At 38.4% G+C, this 20,464-nt stretch overlaps 1 protein-coding gene across 2 annotated transcripts in view; it reads left to right on the plus strand.

The window, feature by feature from the left end:
- Window positions 1-20,464, plus strand: part of PTPRN2 (protein tyrosine phosphatase receptor type N2) — a 1,402,724-nt gene that overhangs the window by 1,373,853 nt on the left and 8,407 nt on the right. For both annotated transcript variants that reach the window (XM_073677683.1, XM_073677684.1), the window contains 2 exons: window positions 9,784-9,837; window positions 11,905-11,969. In XM_073677683.1, the coding sequence (XP_073533784.1) occupies window positions 9,784-9,837; window positions 11,905-11,969 (119 nt within the window). The remainder of the gene's footprint in view (window positions 1-9,783; window positions 9,838-11,904; window positions 11,970-20,464) is intronic.

Genomic DNA, 20,464 nt, shown 5'->3' on the forward strand with positions numbered 1-20,464 from the left:
TATATACTTAACAAAAAAGTGTCAAACAACTGAAAATATGTCTTATATTCTAGGTTCTTCAAAGTAGCCACCTTTTGCTTTGATGACTGCTTTGCACACTCTTGGCATTCTCTTGATGAGCTTCAAGAGGTAGTCACCGGAAATGGTTTTCACTTCACAGGTGTGCCCTGTCAGGTTTAATAAGTTGGATTTCTTGCCTTATAAATGGGGTTGGGACCATCAGTTGTGTTGTGCAGAAGTCTGGTGGATACACAGCTGATAGTCCTACTGAATAGACTGTTAGAATTTGTATTATGGCAAGAAAAAAGCAGCTAAGTAAAGAAAAACGAGTGGCCATCATTACTTTAAGAAATGAAGTTCAGTCAGTCCGAAAAATTGGGCAAACTTTGAAAGTGTCCCCAAGTGCAGTTGCAAAAACCATCAAGCGCTACAAAGAAACTGGCTCACATGAGGACCGCCCCAGGAAAGGAAGACCAAGAGTCACCGCTGCTTCTGAGGATAAGTTTATCTGAGTCACCAGCCTCAGAAATTGCAGGTTAACAGTAGCTCAGATAAGAGACCAGGTCAATGCCACACAGAGTTCTAGCAGCAGACACATCTCTACAACAACTGTTAAGAGGAGACTTTGTGCAGCAGGCCTTCATGGTAAAATAGCTGCTAGGAAACCACTGCTAAGGACAGGCAACAAGCAGAAGAGACTTGTTTGGGCTAAACAACACAAGGAATGGACATTAGACCAGTGGAAATCTGTGCTTTGGTCTGATGAGTCCAAATTTGAGATCTTTGGTTCCAACCACCGTGTCTTTGTGCGACGCAGAAAAGGTGAACGGATGGACTCTACATCCCTGGTTCCCACCGTGAAGCATGGAGGAGGTGTGATGGTGTGGGGCTGCTTTTCTGGTGACACGGTTGGGGATTTATTCAAAATTGAAGGCATACTGAACCAGCATGGCTTACCACAGCATCTTGCAGAGGCATGCTATTCCATCCGGTTTGCGTTTAGCTGGACCATCATTTATTTTTCAACAGGACAATGACCCCAAACACACCTCCAGGCTGTGTAAGGGCTATTTGACCAAGAGGGAGAGTGATAGGGTGCTACGCCAGATGACCTGGCCTCCACAGATGGTTTGGGGTGAGCTGGACCGCAAAGTGAAGGCAAAAGGGCCAACAAGTGCTAAGCATCTCTGGGAACTCCTTCAAGATTGCTGAAAGACCATTTCCGGTGACTACCTCTTGAAGCTCATCAAGAGAATGCCAAGAGTGTGCAAAGCAGTCATCAAAGCAAAAGGTGGCTACTTTGAAGAACCTAGAATATAAGACATATTTTCAGTTGTTTGACACTTTTTTGTTAAGTATATAATTCCACATGTGTTAATTCATAGTTTTGATGCCTTCAGTGTGAATGTACAATTTTCAAAGTCATGAAATTACAGAAAAATCTTTAAATGCGAAGGTGTGTCTAAACTTTTGGTCTGTACTGTATGTATATATATTTATATGTACATCTTTGTATTGTAATAATGATTCTTCATGACTCTGTTGTATTACCTGTTATTATTTGTATTGTTTATGTATTTTTAGAACATTTTCTGCTGTAATTTTTACATATATGCCAAAATAGATATTTAAAAGGAATTTATTGAATTGCTCATTTATATATCATTTTACTCTTTTTTTAAACTGTTATTATGCAAAAAAAAACCCTCCATACTGGAGCGTATGGAACATGCAAATGTATTTTAATATGATTAAAGTGATTTTTTTTTAATAGGGATCTTCAGCAGTTTACACAGATCAAATAAAGCCATACAAAAAATAACCCTGTATGTTTACTAACTAGCGACCAAGAATTGTTTTTAAGCAGACCCTGCAAATTTGTAACTTGGTGGAATAGGTTCCTGTTTATGACACACAGGTCATAGTATAGTAGTACAGGAATATTACAAGTTTTATAAGTTGGAATAGTGGACTCATTAAAGGGGTATTTTAAGGGGTATTTTCACCTTATATAACTGGATATGCCATATTTTTATGATTGGTATTGGTCCGAGCTTTGAGACCCCCATTGATCCTGAGACGAAGGCCACGTTCACACGTTCAGTATTTGGTCATTATTTTACATCAGTAAAGCCCTTATATAACTCATAGAAAAACAGAGTAGCCAAACTTCTTTATTTGCTTAATTTAGTCTAGCATGAAGAGTTGTGAAACATTGATAATCATTTCATTAGGAAATTTGTCCTAATTTGTTAAAAAATGCATGTAAGTGCTTTCTAAACCTCTGCTTTCCCCTAGTGTATTTGCCTGCATTTAGCTGCATTGATATAAGAGTGTACTTATTTGGAGTACAGATGATAGCAGTGAAAGGATTAGCTTGAGCACTTGTGCCTCACTAACTCTAGGGATACTGGAATAAATCCAGGAAATTGGCACTTCCACTGCAATGACAAAGAGGCAAAGTGGTATTCCGCCAGGGAAGTCAGATGGGCATATTTAAAAACAGTTAAAAACACAAACAACGCGTTTTGCCTGAGAACAGCCTTTCTCAGGTGTCTAACTCTGGGGATGAGCTGCTGCAGGAGATTGTTCTGATGAGAATAACACTCAGAAGAGGAGAAAGTTGCTGACCCTTCCACTGCTATCATCTGTACTCCAAATGAGTAGGTTCTGATATCAATGCAGCTGATGGCAGTCAAATAGACTGGTGAAAATCAAGGTGTTGGAATCCACTTACCTACAATCTTTTACAAGAATAAAGACAAATTCCCTAATAAAGTGATTTGTAAACTTTCATAACTTTCCATAGAGGACAAAATGGTAAAAAATGAAAGTTTAGTAACTCTTTAAATTTAGTAGTTGCTTGCCTATGTCGGTTAATACTTCTAGTACTATTTCAGTGATTTTCAACTCCAGTCCTCAAGTACACGCAGCAAGTCATAATTTGAGGATATTCTATAGAGAATTTCTTTGGTAATTTTTAAGACATTGTTAATAATTATATTACCTATGTAAATCTTAGGAACCATGAGCTGTTAAGGGTACTTGAGCACTGGAGTTGAGAAAAAAAAACCTTTGCACTATGTGGTCTATTGCATCATTTATTGGATTAGGTGTGATATTACTTGTTACATTCCACACAGTCTTTAGATTCTAATATTAAAGCAACTAAAATTTAAGTCAAACTTTGGTATATACCAATTCTCAAATACATACAGTACAGACCAAAAGTTTGGACACACCTTCTCATTTAAAGATTTTTCTGTATTTTCATGACTATGAAAATTGTACATTCACACTGAAGGCATCAAAACTATGAATTAACACATGTGGAATTATATACTTAACAAAAAAGTGTCAAACAACTAAAAATATATTCTAGGTTCTTGAAAGTAGCCACCTTTTGCTTTGATGACTGCTTTGCACACTCTTGGCATTCTCTTGCTGAGCTTCAAGAGGTAGTCACCGGAAATGGTTTTCACTTCACACTTATGAGGATAAGTTTATCCGAGTCACCAGCCTCAGAAATCGCAGGTTAACAGCAGCTCAGATTAGAGACCAGGTCAATGCAACACAGAGTTCTAGCAGCAGACACATCTCTACAACTGTTAAGAGGAGACTTTGTGCAGCAGGCCTTCATGGTAAAATAGCTGCTAGGAAACCACTGCTAAGGACAGGCAACAAGCAGAAGAGACTTGTTTGGGCTAAAGAACACAAGGAATGGACATTAGACCAGTGGAAATCTGTGCTTTGGTCTGATGAGTCCAAATTTGAGATCTTTGGTTCCAACTACACTGTCTTTGTGCGACGCAGAAAAGGTGAACGGATGGACTCTACATGCCTGGTTCCCACCGTGAAGCATAGAGGAGGAGGTGTGATGGTGTGGGGGTGCTTTGCTGGTGACACTGTTGGGGATTTATTAAAAATTGAAGGCATACTGAACCAGCATGGCTACCACAGCATCTTGCAGCGGCATGCTATTCCATCCGGTTTGCGTTTAGTTGGACCATCATTTATTTTTCAACAGGACAATGACCCCAAACACACCTCCAGGCTGTGTAAGGGCTATTTGACCAAGAAGGAGAGTGATGGGGTGCTACGCCAGATGACCTGGCCTCCACAGTCACCAGACCTGAACCCAATCGAGATGGTTTGGGGTGAGCTGGACCGTAGAGTGAAGGCAAAAGGGCCAACAAGTGCTAAGCATCTCTGGGAACTCCTTCAAGATTGTTGGAAGACCATTTCCAGTGACTACCTCTTGAAGCTCATCAAGAGAATGCCAAGAGTGTGCAAAGCAGTCATCAAAGCAAAAGGTGGCTGGTTTGAAGAACCTAGAATATAAGACATATTTTCAGTTGTTTCACACTTTATTGTTAAGTATATAATTCCACATGTGTTAATTCATAGTTTTGATGCCTTCAGTCTGAATGAAAATTTTCATAGTCATGAAAATACAGAAAAATCTTTAAAAGAGGTGTGTCCAAACTTTTGGTCTGTACTGTATATTTGTTATTGTATTACTATAAAAAGCAGTGAAGATGTGCAAAATTCAGATTTAGAATTTAACCCCTTAAATACCGGGGACGTATTAGTACGCATATTTGCGTACTGCCCGTTCAGTGAGGGCTGCTGCGCTGCTAACATGTTAAATGCCGCTGTCAATCTCTGACAGCAGCATTTAACGCGCGCTTCCGGGTAGCGCGTCATAAGCCCCGCCCACCGGCGACCCCGTCACGTGATCGCGGGTCGCCGATGGGTGGGCATGACAACCCAGGGTCTGCAGCAGACGCCTGTGGTTGTTGTCATGATCTTGTCGCTATGAGCGCCACCTAGTGGTCGGCGCTCATAGCACAGGACCATTTCTGCTGCATGCAGGGGACCTGCTCGTCCCCTGTATGTAGCAGAGGCGATCGGATAGTTGCTGCTTCTAGTCTCCTATGGAGACTATAGAAGCATGCAAAAAGTAAAAAAAAAAAGTTTTTAAAAATATAAAAAAAAAAAAAAATATATAAAAGTTTAAATCACCCCCCTTTTGTCCCATTCAAAGTAAAATAATAAAAAATAAACCCCACATACACATATTTGGTATCGCCGCGTTCAGAATCGCCCGATCTATCAATATAAAAAAGAATTAATCCGATCGGTAAACGGCGTAACGAGAAAAAATTCTAAACGCCAGAATTACGTTTTTTGGTCGCCGCAAAATTGCAATAAAATGCAATAACGGGCGATCAAAACATCGGATCTACCCCAAATGTTATCAATAAAAATGTCAGCCCGGTGCGCAAAAAATAAGCCCTCACCCAGCCCCAGACCACGAAAAATGGAGACGCTACGGGTCTTAGAAAATGGCGCTATTTTTTTTTTTTTTTACCAAATTTTGGAATTTTTTTTCACCACTTAAACATAAAAGAACCTATACATGTTTGGTGTCTATGAACTCGTAATGACCTGTAGAATAAGAAGGGCAGGTCAGTTTTAGCATTCAGTGAACGTTGTAAAAAAAATAAATAAAAAACAACTGTGGTATTGCACTTTTTTTGCAATTTTACCGCACTTGGAATTTTTTTCCCGTTTTCCCGTACAGGATATGGTAAAACTAGTAATGGCGTTGAAAAGTACAACTTGTCTTGCAAAAAATAAGCCCTCACATGGCCATATTGACCAAAAAATAAAAACGCTATGGCTCTGGGAACAAGGGGAGCAAAAAACGAAAATGCAAAAAAGGAAAATGCTCTGGGGCTTAAGGGGTTAACCTTCAAATTTAGGCAAAACACCGATGGTTCCATACTGTGAGCAGTCGCGGTAGAAGGCAGTAGAGAATTAGTGTCCATAACTAGGAACATACTAGAAAAATAATTCTGTAATATATTAACATAGATAATTGGCATAGTCTGATTTTAAGTTTGAAAACACCTGAAGAGATGAACTGGAATATAAATTGGTGTGCATGCAGCGTGTAAGCGCATGTACACTTGCCACTAAATAGACAAAACCCAAGACAAAAACATAAGTGCAAATACCCTGCCTCTACTTGAGTTTCTCTTCCAATATCCAATGCAAATATTGTATTCTTATTGTGCCAAGACCACAATAGTACCAAGTACTTAATAAAAATGACACATTCTTTACTTGACTTAAAATCATTTTTCCAAAAAATTTTCAAACAAATCAAAATATTCAAATTACCACCTAGATGATTTTTGGCAAGAAATACATGTTTACTAGCACATTTGCATTTATTGCAGTACCTACCTATGACAAGCAGAAATCCGTCTTAGTTCACAATTTACGATATTCCTGTCAATAATTCTCTTTATGTCTCGCAGACAGAAGCACCGTCTTATCTTATATATACCCCATACAATTATTTCATTTACGATTCACAGCTTGTCCACGTACTCATATTAGATAAAATAAATAAAGAATTTGTCTTGCTGGATGGTATTGAAAATATCTTGATAAAACCGCTCATTAAATTCCTTCTGACTGCACAGTGGGTCTCGCCCAGCAATCCGTCCAGCACTGTCATATCAATGATGAAGCAGTCAGACACATTTTATTTTCTTTTTACTCCTCGCTATAAAGAAGATCGAGATCTCTGTGTTCCAAATCTTTACTTTATTTGTGTCAGCTTAGACCAGGCTTCTCAGCAATTCACAAGACACAAACCATTACTTCTTGTAGCTGCCAAATTAGTATTTTTCTAGTTCCCTCAAACACAAATAGAAAAGCCTGCAATGCTGATTTGTGTGAGATAACTAAAAATCTACTGATATGTTTTTATTTTTTAGAAAAAAATGTGGACTGATTAGCATCTTCAAAAATAAATTAAAGTTTAGGAATCAATTCTTTAATTTTAATATATTTTATGTCTCTTTACCTAACTAGTTATTATTGTTTTTATTATGATATTTTTCATTATCCCTAGAGTAATAATTACACTAGACAATTTAAGAAAACTACATGTGTATATATAATTTTTTACTGTATGTTTATATGTATATATATATACATATATACTGCAATTAAAAAATATATATATATACTACATGTATATACATATATATACTTGTAAACTGCATGCATATATATTTTTTTATATTTTTATTTTTCTATTTTTATATGTTTATATATATAGATACATATATATATATATAATAAAATGAAAAAAATATATATATACAGTGGTGTGAAAAAGTGTTTGCCCCTTCCTAATTTCTTAATCTTTTGCATGTATGTCACACTTAGATCACAAAACAAATTTAAATATTAGACAAAGATAACACAAGGTAAACACAAAATGCAGTTTTTAAAGGAAGGTCTTTATTATTAAGGGAAAAATCAATCCAAACTTACAGGGTCCTGTGTGAAAAAGTGATTGCCCCCCTTCCCCTTAAAACATAAATTAACTGTGGTTTATTACATCTCTAGGAAGCTGAGTTCAATTTCCCAAGCCACACACACAGGACTGCCACACTACCACACCTGTTCTCAATCAAGAAATCACTTAAATAGGACCTGCCTGACAAAGTGAAAAAGATCCTCAAAAGCTAGATATCATGCTACGATCCAAAGAAATTCAGGAACAAATGAGAAACAAAGTAATTGAGATCTGTCAGTCTGGAAAAGGTTATAAAGTATTTCTAAAGCTTTGGGACTCCAGCGAACCACAATGAGAGCCATTATCCACAAACGGCAAAAACATGGAACATTAGTGAACGTTCCCAGGAGTGGCTGGCCAACCAAAATTACCCCAAGAGTCCAGCAAAGACTCATTCAAGAGGTCACAAAAGACCCCACAACAACATCCAAAGAACTGCAGGCCTCACTTGCCTCAGTTAAGGTCAGTGTTCATGACTCCACCATAAGAAAGAGACTGGGAAAAATGGCATGTATGGCAGAGTTCCAAGACGAAAACTGCAACTGAGAAAAAAGAACATAAAGGCTCGTCTCAGTGTTGCTAGAAAACATCTTGAAGATCGGAAAGATTTTTGGGAGAATACTCTATGGACTGACGAGACAAAAGTTTAACTTTTTGGAAGGTGTATGTCCCATTGCATCTGGCATAGAAGTAACACAGCATTTCTGAAAAGGAACATCATACCAACAGTAAAATATGGTGGTGGTGTGATGGTCTGGGGCTATTTTGCTGCTTCAGGACCCGGAAGACTTGCTGTGGTAAATGGAACCATGAATTCTGCTGTCTACCAAAAAATCCTAAAGGAGATTATCCGGCCATCTGTTTGTGACCTCAAGCTGAAGCGCAGCAGGACAATGATCCAAAACATACCAGCAAGTCCACCGCTGAATGGCTTAAGAAAAACAAAATTAAAACTTTGGAGTGGCCTATTCAAAGTCCTGACCTTAATCCGATTGAGATGCTGTGGCATGACGTTAAAAAGGCGGTTCATGCCCAGAAACCCTCCAGTGTGGCTGAATTACAACAATTTTGCAAAGATGAGTACGCCAAAATTCCTCCAGAGCGTTGTAAAAGACACATTGCCAGTTATCGCAAAAGCTTGATAGCAGTTGTTGGTGCTAAGGGTGGCCCAACCAGATATTAGGTTTAGGGTGCAATCACTTTTTCATACTGGGCCCTGTAGGTTTGGATTTTTTCTCTTAATAATAAAGACCTTCATTTAAAAACTACATTTTGTGTTTACTTGTGTTATCTTTGTCTAATATTTAAATTTGTTTTGTTATCTGAAACATTTAAGTAACAAACATGCAAAAGAATAAGAAATTAGGAAGGGGGCAAACACTTTTTCACACCACTCTATCAATATATCTATATCTATGTCTATATCTATATCTATCTATCTATATATATATATATATATATATATATATATATATGTGTGTGTGTATGTGTGTATATATATATATATATATATATATATAGATATAGATATATATATATACACGTACTTTTCTTAGTGTAATTATCACAGTAAGCACAAAAGTTATTGAAAAATAGCATAATATATATATATACACGCCACCTCCTTTTGTTTTTCTTTTTATTTCCCCCTTCGTATATTTCATTTGAGTCCCATCTCCCAATTTACCTATGACTTTCCATTTTTTAATCTTTATTTATCAATTTTAACATTTTTTGGTTAAAGTATGTTAGATTTTTTATATGAAACAAAACATAACTGTTTACTGATATGTACGGTATTTTGTCTTGCTTATCTTGGCTGTTAAAAGACAGAAAAAAATCCTAAATTAAGACAAATATTGCATTAAAATCCTCATACAGAATACTAGATCTTGTCATTGAGATAGAAAAAATAATGAGTATACTAAACATTTGTTATATGCAGGAAATAGCAAATTGTGGTATCTCAAGAAGCAAATATACAATATATATCATAGTGTATGATTATGAAGTAGTTGAATGTTTTATTACTTTATAAAGTTATTTATGCACTGTAGAAATGTAACAAAAGTGTGAAGATTCCTCCCACACACCTTCCTGAATATGAAGATTAAACACTGGCCTCGTGTAGGTGTAATCCGCTAATTTCCATTAATTTTATATATATATTTTTATCTTTTGAGAAGTGGAAAAAGATTTTAAGCAGATTTGAAGTGATGATTTTTTTATTGTTTTGCAAACACCCCCCTTTTATAGTGTTTGTTAAAATTCTGTTAATTTTGTTTTGTCATATCCATAATGGTATTTTTTTTATTCTAGGGGCATTATTAGATGTATATTGAAATTGTTAGTAAATGGAAATTTACATGGTCTAATAAGTTTTGTCTTCTTTCTTATAGGAAAGTTAACAAGTGTTACAAGGGGCGTTCCTGTCCTGTAATAGTTCACTGCAGGTAAGTATTGCACTCTGAGCTAATCAAGCTAATCAAACTTTAAGGTGCCCATACACCTTAGCTATTGGGCAAATCATTGTTTGTCCGACAGTTAACTCTCCTGGGACCCCCCAAACATATGCACTCTCGGTTTAGATGAGCATGCATATGACGTTAACGGGGACAGCGGACAGGTAAAAAAGCATGGAGTATTGGAATACAACATGACCCGTTCATTTTCTTGCCAAGGGATGAGCCAGGAGGACCTCATGTTTATCGGAGATTTGATCGGTTCTGCTAAAATCAACAGATTTGATTGACATTAAAGTATGTGCACACGTTAAGTATTTGCTGCTTTTTTTTGCATGTTTTTCCCGCTCAGTATTGTCACCAATACTGAAGCATGTCCTAGTACCAGCAAAGCGAATGAGATTCCTGAAGTTTCATGAAGTTTTCCTTGCAGATTTGAAGAAGTTTCCTTGCAGATCTGCGGCATGTCAATTTATTCAGTGTTTTTGCAGTGTTTTTCACCTCTTCCAATGCACGGGGGAAAAAACGTAATTAAAAAGATGCATCAAAAACGGACGAATTTTATGCAGAGTTATTCCTGCAGCACATCAGTATTCGCAGCAGATTTATCAGCTGAATGTGTGCACATGCCCTTAACGTGTATGGGCGCCATTAGGTCTCACATGCATGGAGCCTGTATGGAGACTCATATTAAATCCTACAGCTTCATGCTAAAAAACTACAGGCACTTCATGTGCTGCTCTATGGAGTCTACATATGATGCCTTGTTATCAAGATTTTCCTTCCTAGAAGCATTTCTTATCATACAGAACACCTCCATGTGCACATAGAAGGACATGATATAATCTTATTTATTTAAAATTACATGATATAATTCTTGTATGCCTCATTATGAGATCAGGGTCCTACCAAGTAGAGTTTTATTAACTTTTATAGACCATCTTAAGGCTTTGCAGAACTTGTAGGTTGTGCTGAGTTATAAAGCAGTCTTGAGCATGAGGCTTAAAATATATGGAGCTAAAGAGAATCTGTTTGCGGGTTTTTGCTATGTAATCTGAGGAAAGCATGAGGTAGGGGCAGAGACACAGATTTCAGTGATGTATCACTTATTAGGCTTGTTTCCATACAATGAATGTTTTATCACCAGGAGATTATCACTGGCTGGACTGATGCTACTGTAAGCCCTGGTCCGACCACACCCCCTCCTGTAATGAGCAACTCACTGTCAATATACAATGTAGGAAGCCTGGGGTGGGTGAGGTTAGCTTTTTCAGCTCTGCTTCATGCTACATCTAAGAACTCTGGTGGTGTCACAACTGCTGCACCCAGTAAACTAAGTTACACATCGCTGGAATCAGGGTCTCTTTTCCTACATTATGTTGCTATTTTTTTTTATTTTTATATATATATATATATACGGTACAAGAATGTTTAAAAAAAAATCTAGGGCAACTTCACATCAAAATTCATGCAAATTAATCAGTTTTTTTTTAAAGAACTGAAATATAATATTAAATTCCACTTTACCTATTTTGGTAATTTTATTATTATTATTTAAAAAAAAACAAAAAAAACCTTATTATACGATAGAAAACGTGTCTGTATTTATTTGCTTTTATCCCCCTGCGTGCATATTCACGGAACACAATGCATCAATTCACAAGTGAAAGGATTTAATTCCTCCGGATCCCCCTCTGATGTTGCCTCATTTAATAGTACTTTACTGCACTTTCTTTCTTTGAGTTTATTTATTTACATTGTATCCGGATTCTTCCATAAAAATCTTTTTTTTTATTTTCTTTTTGATACAGAAACTAGCTATACGGAACAATAGTTAATCCCAAGTGAACAGCTTGTGTTGATTAAAGGCTTTTTAGGCTTTTTGTGTTACATGCTTTATGTTCTCACCCCCTCTTTTAAATCTCTTTTCCTTCAGTTTCACCCTTACTTTACTAACAATAAAATTAATGGGGGAGCAACGCCCATTTGACTTTGTTACTTTTTTTTTGCCTTTTTTTTGCCATGGAAATGCTAATAAAATTCTCTTGTTATTCACAGCGATGGTGCAGGGAGAAGTGGGACCTATATCCTGATTGACATGGTACTCAATAAAATGGCTAAAGGTGAGCTTCAAAAGATCTACCACCTTGTTTCTGCCTTATTTATGCAGTTGCTAAGGCAATTGGGTTATTTTATTATTGAACTTAGTGAATATTAGTGAAGGGGAATTATTTGACACATTCAATTAAGGTAATAAGGCATGGAACAATGTTATTCGAGAAAAAATGTAAAGGTCTCATCCACCACAATTTAAAAATGCCTTATGTGCTCAAACTAGTCTTAATATGTCCAAGAATTGTCCCAATTCTTGTGCTCTGTAGCTTTGAGGAGTTCTGTTTTTGAGTGGGCAGTTCCTCCATCATCCACATTTGGCCAGCACTATAGGTGCTGGAACATTCTTTCACTTACTTCCAAGCATACTTTGCTCCTGCCATTGTCAAATGACTTGTCTGACCTGAACTCAAAACTCAGCTGTTTGTTATGCCTGTTTATATAGATTAACAGACAGGAGAGCAGGAGCAGTGAGAAAAAGACCCACCCGTACACATACTCACTCTCATACACTTCCTGTAATGTCTTGGCATGTCTCTAGACACAAAACAAATATCACCCGTGCATACTTACCAAAATTTGAATTTGAGAAAGATGCTAAAATCTCTAGAAATTCCCATTTTTAAGCACAATTCTGAATTCCCACAGGACTATTATCAAATACATCCGTGGAAAATAAAGTAAGATTATTAAACATAGCCTAGGCTTATAGTTGTCCAGGAGCGCCACTCCTTCCCATAGGCTAAGTCTGGAATTGCCGTTCAGTGGATGGGGCTTAAAGGGGTTGTCCGGTCCAAACCGTTAAGTCTGCAGTCACTCTGTGTGACTGCGGGGATTTGCTGGTTTCAGACCCGGGAACAGAGGGTATGTATGAGTTATACATACCCCTGGCCAGTGGGCGCGGCCTCGCTCCATACACTTGTATTGAGCCGAGGCCGCGCCTCCTCTAGTGATGCGGCCGTCTAGTGGGCGTGGCTGACTAGAGGGCGCGGCCTCACTCCATACAAGTGTATGGAGAGCGAGGCCGCACCCACTTGCCGGGGGTATGTATAACTCATACATACCCTCCGTTTCAGAATTTGGACCTAACAACCCCTTTAACTACAATGTGAGACCCAACTAATTCAGTGTTTTTTATAATTCTGAAAACTCCCAAGGGAATCTTTTGGCTGGTTTATACTCCTGGCATTATTAAGCATAGCATCGCTGGGTGACTTTATTCTTGCAGTACTTTGTATAAAATCACTGTTTATTAGTAACTGTGGGAGCCGATAACATGAGTCCACTCAGCGATATGTGCATTCAGTCCTGGGTATTTATGAGTTGCCAGCTTCCTCGCCCATCCGCCGCTGATTGAAAGCTTTCCTTCTGTGCACAGTACACGGAGGGTGGTGTTAGCTCTTTGCTCTTGAATAGTAGATCTCTGTAGTAGACTCCCATTGCAGCAAATAAATAGTGGTTTTATGAAATGTACTACAAGAAAAAAAGTAAGTGACCCAGCAGTAGAGTCAGTATCTCTGCCACATTATTACTATATTTCCCTCGTGCTGTATATAATGGGTTACATGCAAAATACAAATATAAATTACAGTGAACAGATTGGTACAGAAGGGAGAGGACCCTGCCCGTCCGGGCTTACCGTCTACAGGATAATGTGGAAGGAGACATCAAGTTGGGCGGTTGCGGTAGCTCCGGTGGTGGTGAGGAGGCAGCGGGGTCATTGCAGGCTATAAGCTTTCTTGAAGAGATGGGTTTTCAAGTTCATTCTGACATTTCCAAATGTTGTGGATAATCGGACATTTTGGGGCCTAGAAATCCATAGAGGATACTCGGGAGACATCTTGGAGGCGATTGGGCGAGGAACGTACGAGTGTGGAGGAGATAAGAAGGTCTTGGGAAGACCACTGTTTTATGTAGCACAGTTCAAATCAGGTGATAGATTTCCTTGAAGTGTAGTCCTATTAAATCCTAACTTTAATAAGGCCCCTTTTCACAATACACTTATATAGTTGCTGTGTCCATTTTTGTGCCTCTGCATGCTTTGAGATTTATATGGAGGCACATAAAGGTTTTTTTCTTTTGTACTCCACATGAGACAAAAAGAATTATAGTATAGTATTTAAGAAAAAAATAAAAAATGCACTTTTCAATCTCTGCACTGTATTCTGGTGAATACTATTTTCTGAGTAAGTAATGCTGAAGAGCACCTGACACTTACTAATCAATAAAACCCTGAGTTCTATACCTTATAAAAATCCCTGAGCTCCCCTGATTCTGCTGCATTTTTCCATTTTGCACTGTGTCACTCCATTGCAAAGATATTCACATTAGTTTCTTTTGGAGCATAAAATGTGAAATCTCTCCTTGTAGTGCAACTGGGCATTTCCACAGTCTTCTTTGGAGGGGGTGGGGGTGCTTTTACCCCTCCTTCCAAGACTCTGCCAATGATAACTCAACAGTATCTAAAACTGATAGGCTGCTAGATCATCTGCCAAATTGTGATTGACAGCATCTGGGGGAGAGGCGTGAAAGTGCATGTTCCCAGAGAAGTTTCTACAGAAATGCCAAGTTGCTCTATAAGCAGAGATTTCACATACTGCACTCCAAATCATTAAATGTGAATATCTCTGCAAAGGAGTGATACAGCGCAAAACGGAAAAAAGCGATGGAATCAGAGAAGCTTAGTGATTTTCACGAGGTATACTCAATTTTTTTGAGCAAGTGACAGGTCCTCTTTAAAGGGAACCTGTCATGTTGAAAATGGCATCTGATCTGCAGGCAGGATGTTATGGAGCAGGAGGAACTGATCAGATTGATATACATTTTTGTGGGAAAGGTTTCAGAAAAACTTGCATTTTATTCATTGAAGACACTGGTGTTTGAATTAATGAGTCCAATGGGCGGTCCTATTCAGTGATTGACAGTCTTCCCTGTAGGACTGTGCAGGCAGAGATAGCTGTAAATCACTAGTAGGACCACCCACTGGACTCATACATACAAACACCAGGGAATTCAATGAACAAGTTATGCTAAGTCTTTTCCAACCTATATATCATTCTGCTCAGCTTCTCCTTCTATATACTATTACTATGCCGTCAACAGATCGGAGTGATTGCACAATGTAAAAGTTCCCTTTAATGCCGTTTTTTAATACAGAGAATAGTTCTGTACTTTTTGAAGAATGCCAAAATCTCCTAGAGAAACATAAAATAGCAATGACAAAAGCATAAACCAGAGAATAGGATATTGACGGTAAGAGACGGTAAATGCTGTAACAATGGGCATTGCGACATCTTTTAAACATTAGCCAAATTAGTTTCACGTCCATTGTGACAAGATGCGGTGGAAAAAAAAAAAAAGACAAGACTTACAATATATACTATTTCTATCTATACAAAAGTAAATGAGTGGGATTTTTCTAGCTTTAGGCTTTCAGTCACTTAGGTTGACTTTGTTGCATGAACACTAAAGAATGTCATTTATTGACTCCATTCTAGCATGTAATGTCAAATTCCATTTTAAGTGTGTGCTTAGTCTCGCACAATAGAAGACAAGTCATGTGAAACTGGCCGAAGAATGGAGTCACAGGGCTTTCTTCAGATTGGTGACCGCCATTTTGTGTTTGACCTACTCCCCTCTGCCAATGGGGTGTGCAATTTGCAATCCGCTGACCTGTTGCTCGGGCTGTAGTTTAACTGAAAGATCAAAGGGCAAAGCGGGCATTTCAACCCTGCTGAGGTGGGCCTTTCCCAGGCTGTCACACTGTGAGGCAGCCAAAGGTTTTGTTCTGACAGGAATCTCGGCCCGGTCTGTGAGGCCTATGTCTTCTTTGTCTGGCCTGAGAAGTTTGAGGCCCAGGTTCAGAATCTAGTGTTCATCAAAATGATCAAAGGCCTTGAAGCCTTGGACATGAAATCTTTCTTTCCATTTGCCTTTCTTAAAGAATGAATTGTACAAGTTCCAAAGAATGCCATTTTCCAAAGCTTTTATATTAAGTGCGAGCTGTAACTTCAGAGTCCTTCAGTTGTACACAGAAAAATGTAAGTGCATTTTCAATCTGGGCCCAGCTGCAGGACTTGCATCTACGAGGATTTCTTTTAAAAAGTAGAAGCCTTTACGGATTAAAGCCTTCAATCTTTGAACGTGAGTTTCACGATTAAAATAAAAAAACAGAATGATTTGTGTTCTTGTTCTGCTGCTAAGTATATGGGGAAGCAGACAATAATGTGTTTAAAACCAAGGCAATAGTGGGAAAGGCATAGTTTTTCAGTGGGAAAAAAATCGTGAAGATGATCTTAGCTTTAGTTGAAAAAAATAAATTATATACAGTACAGACCAAAAGTTTGGACACACCTTCTCATTTAAAGATTTTTCTGTATTTTCATGACTATGAAAATTGTACATTCACACTGAAGGCATCAAAACTATTTATTAACACATGTGGAATTATATACTTAACAAAAAAGTGTGAAACAACTGAAAATTTGTCTTATATTCTAGGTTCTTCAAAGTAGCCACCTTTTGCTTTGATGACTGCTTTGCACACTCTTGGCATTCTCTTGATGAGCTTCAAGAGGTAGTCACCGGAAATGGTTTTTACTTCACAGGTGTGCCCTGTCAAGTTTAATAAGTGGGATTTCTTGCCTTATAAATGGGGTTGGGACCATCAGTTGTGTTGTGCAGAAGTCTGGTGGATACACAGCTGATAGTCCTACTGAATAGACTGTTAGAATTTGTATTATGGCAAGAAAAAGCAGCTAAGTTAAGAAAAACGAGTGGCCATCATTACTTTAAGAAATGAAGGTCAGTCAGTGCGAAAAATTGGGAAAACTTTGAAAGTGTCCCCAAGTGCAGTTGCAAAAACCATCAAGCGCTACAAAGAAACTGGCTCACATGAGGACCGCCCCAGGAAAGGAAGACCAAGAGTCACCTCTGCTTCTGAGGACAAGTTTATCCGAGTCACTAGCCTCAGAAATCGCAGGTTAGCAGCAGCTCAGATTAGAGACCAGGTCAATGCCACACAGAGTTAGTTCTAGCACCAGACACATCTCTTCAACAACTGTTAAGAGGAGACTTTGTGCAGCAGGCCTTCATGGTAAAATAGCTGCTAGGAAACCGCTGCTAAGGACAGGCAGCAAGCAGAAGAGACTTGTTTGGGCTAAAGAACACAAGGAATGGACATTAGACCAGTGGAAATCTGTGCTTTGGTCTGATGAGTCCAAATTTGAGATCTTTGGTTCCAACCACCGTGTCTTTGTGCGACGCAGAAAAGGTGAACGGATGGACTCTACATGCCTGGTTCCCACCGTGAAGCATGGAGGAGGAGGTGTGATGGTGTCGGGGTGCTTTGCTGGTGACACTGTTGGGGATTTATTCAAAATTGAAGGTATACTGAACCAGCATGGCTACCACAGCATCTTGCAGCGGCATGCTATTCCATCTGGTTTGTGTTTAGTTGGACCATCATTTATTTTTCAACAGGACAATGACCCCAAACACACCTCCAGGCTGTGTAAGGGCTATTTGACCCAGAAGGAGAGTGATGGGGTGCTACGCCAGATGACCTGGCCTCCACAGTCACCAGACCTGAACCCAATCAAGATGGTTTGGGTGAGCTGAACCGCAGAGTGAAGGCAAAAGGGACAACAAGTGCTAAGCATCTCTGGTAACTCCTTCAAGATTGTTGGAAGACCATTTCCGGTGACTACCTCTTGAAGCTCATCAAGAGAATGCCAAGAGTGTGCAAAGCAGTCATCAAAGCAAAAGGTGGCTACTTTGAAGAACCTAAAATATAAGACATATTTTCAGTTGTTTCACACTTTTTTGTTAAGTATATAATTCCACATGTGTTAATTCATAGTTTTGATGCCTTCAGTGTGATTGTACAATTTTCATAGTCATGAAAATACAGAAAAATCTTTAAATGAGAAGGTGTGTACAAACCTTTGGTCTGTACTGTATATATACATATATATACAGGGTAGGCCATTTATATGGATACACCTAAATTAAATGGGAATGGTTGGTGATATCAACTTCCTGTTTGTGGCACAGTAGTATATGGGAAGGGGCAAACTTTTCCAGGTGGGTAATGACCATGGAGGCCATTTTGAAGTCGGCCATTTTGGATCCAACTTTATTGTTCTCAATAGGAAGAGGGTCATGTGACACATCAAACTTATTGAGAATTTCATAAAAAAACCAATGGTGTGCTTGGTTTTAACATAATATTATTCTTTCATGAATTTGTTACAAGTTTATGACCTTTTATAAAATGTGTTCAAAGTGCTGCCCATTGTGTTGGATTGTCAATGCAACCCTCTTATCCCACTCTTGACACACTGATAGCAACATCGCAGAAGAAATACTAGCACAGGCTTCCAGTATCCGTTGTTTCAGATGCTGCACATCTCGTATCTTGATGCCATTGTTTTTCTTATGAAATTCTCAATAAGTTTGATGTGTCACATGACCCTCTTCCCATTGAAAAAAATAAAGTTGGATCCAAAATAGCCGACTTCAAAATGGCCGCCATGGTCACCACCCATCTGGAAAAGTTTTCCCCCTCCCATTTACTAATGTGCCACAAACAGGAAGTTGATATCACCAACCATTCCCATTTAATTTAGGTGTATCCATATAAATGGCCCACCCTGTATATATATAAATATATACATATACACACGTAGTCAAAATTGTTGGTACCCCTCGTTTATTGAAAGAAAAATCCACAATGGTCACAGAAATAACTTGAATCTGACAAAAGAAATAATAAATTAAAAATCTATGAAAATGAACAAATGAAAGTCAGTCATTGCTTTTCAACCCTGCTTCTACAGAATTAAAAAAAAAATTAAACTCATGAAATAGGTCTGGACAGAAATGATCGTACTCTTAACTTTAATATTTTGTTGAGCAACCTTTTGAGGCAATCACTGCAATCAAATGATTCCTGTAACTGTCAATGAGACTTCTGCACCTCTCGACAGGTATTTTGGCCCACTCTTCATGAGCAAACTGCTCCAGTTGTCTCGTGTTTGAAGGTGGCCTTTTCGGCTCTTTCCAAAGATGCTCAGTAGGATTTAGGTCAGGGCTCATAGAAGGCCACTTCAGAATAGTCCAATGTTTTCCTCTTAGCCATTCTTGAGTGTTTTTAGCTGTGTATTTTGGGTCATTTTCCTATTGCAAAACCCATGACCTCCGACTGAGACCAAGCTTTCTGACACTGGGCAGCACATTTCTCTCTAGAATCCCTTGATAGTCTTGAGATTTCATTGTACCCTGCACAGATTCAAGACACCCTGTGCCAAATGCAGCTAAGCAGCCCCAGAACATAACCGAGCCTCCTCCATGTTTCACAGTAGGGACAGTGTTCTTTTCTTGATATGCTTCATTTTTCCGTCTGTGAACATAGAGCTGATGTGCCTTGCCAAAAACTTCCATTTTTGTCTCATCTGTCCATAGGACATTCTCCCAGAAGCTTTGTGGCTTGTCAACATGTAGTTTGGCAAATTCCAGTCTGTCTTTTTTATGATTTTTTTTCAACAATGGTGTTCTCCTTGGTCGTCTCCCATGAAGTCCACTTTGGATCAAACGACGGATGGTGCAATCTGACACTGATGTTCCTTGAGCTTGAAGTTCACCTTTAAACTCTTTAGAAGTTATCCTGGGCTGCTTTGTTACCAATCATACTATACGTCTCTTTGATTTGTCATCAATTTTCCTCCTGCGGCCACGTCCAGGGAGGTTGGCTACAGTCCCATGGATCTTGAATTTCTGAATAATATGTGCAACTGTAGTCACAGGAACATCAAGCTGCTTGGAGATGGTCTTATAACCTTTACCTTTAACATGCTTGTCTATAATTTTCTTTCTAATCTCCTGAGACAACTCTTTCCTTTGCTTCCTCTGGTCCATGTTGAGTGTGGTACACACCATGTCACCAAACAGCATAGTGAGTATCTGTAGCCCTATATACAGGCCCACTGACTGATTACAAGATTGTAGACACCTGTGATGCTAATTAGTGGATACAACTTGATTAAACATGTCCCTTTTGTCACATTATTTTCAGGGGTACCATCATTTCTGTCCAGGCCTATTTCATGAGTTTAATTTTTTTAAAAAATTCTGTGGAAGCAGGGTTGAAAAGCAATGTCTGACTTTCATTTGTACATTTTCATAGATTTTTAATTTATTATTACTTTTGTCCGATTCAAGTTATTTCTGTGACCATTGTGGGTTTTTCTTTCATTAAACGAGGGGTACCAACAATTTTTACCGTGTGTGTGTATATATATATATAAATATATACATACACACACACACACATTCAGCACTGCCTTTGTGATTTTTGAATAAAGAATGTAAATCATTTATTTTCCTGAAAATTAGATTATCTGTTAACTCAGGGATATCAAGCTCAAATACACAGAGGGCCAAAATTAAAAACTTGGACAAGGTCGCGGCCCAACCTTGATATTTATTATAAACAAAATTTACAATT

This window comes from Phyllobates terribilis, unplaced genomic scaffold (genome assembly GCF_046119375.1).
Source record: "Phyllobates terribilis strain yellow unplaced genomic scaffold, ASM4611937v1 Scaffold_4__5_contigs__length_816908805, whole genome shotgun sequence".
Lineage (NCBI taxonomy): Eukaryota > Metazoa > Chordata > Amphibia > Anura > Dendrobatidae > Phyllobates > Phyllobates terribilis.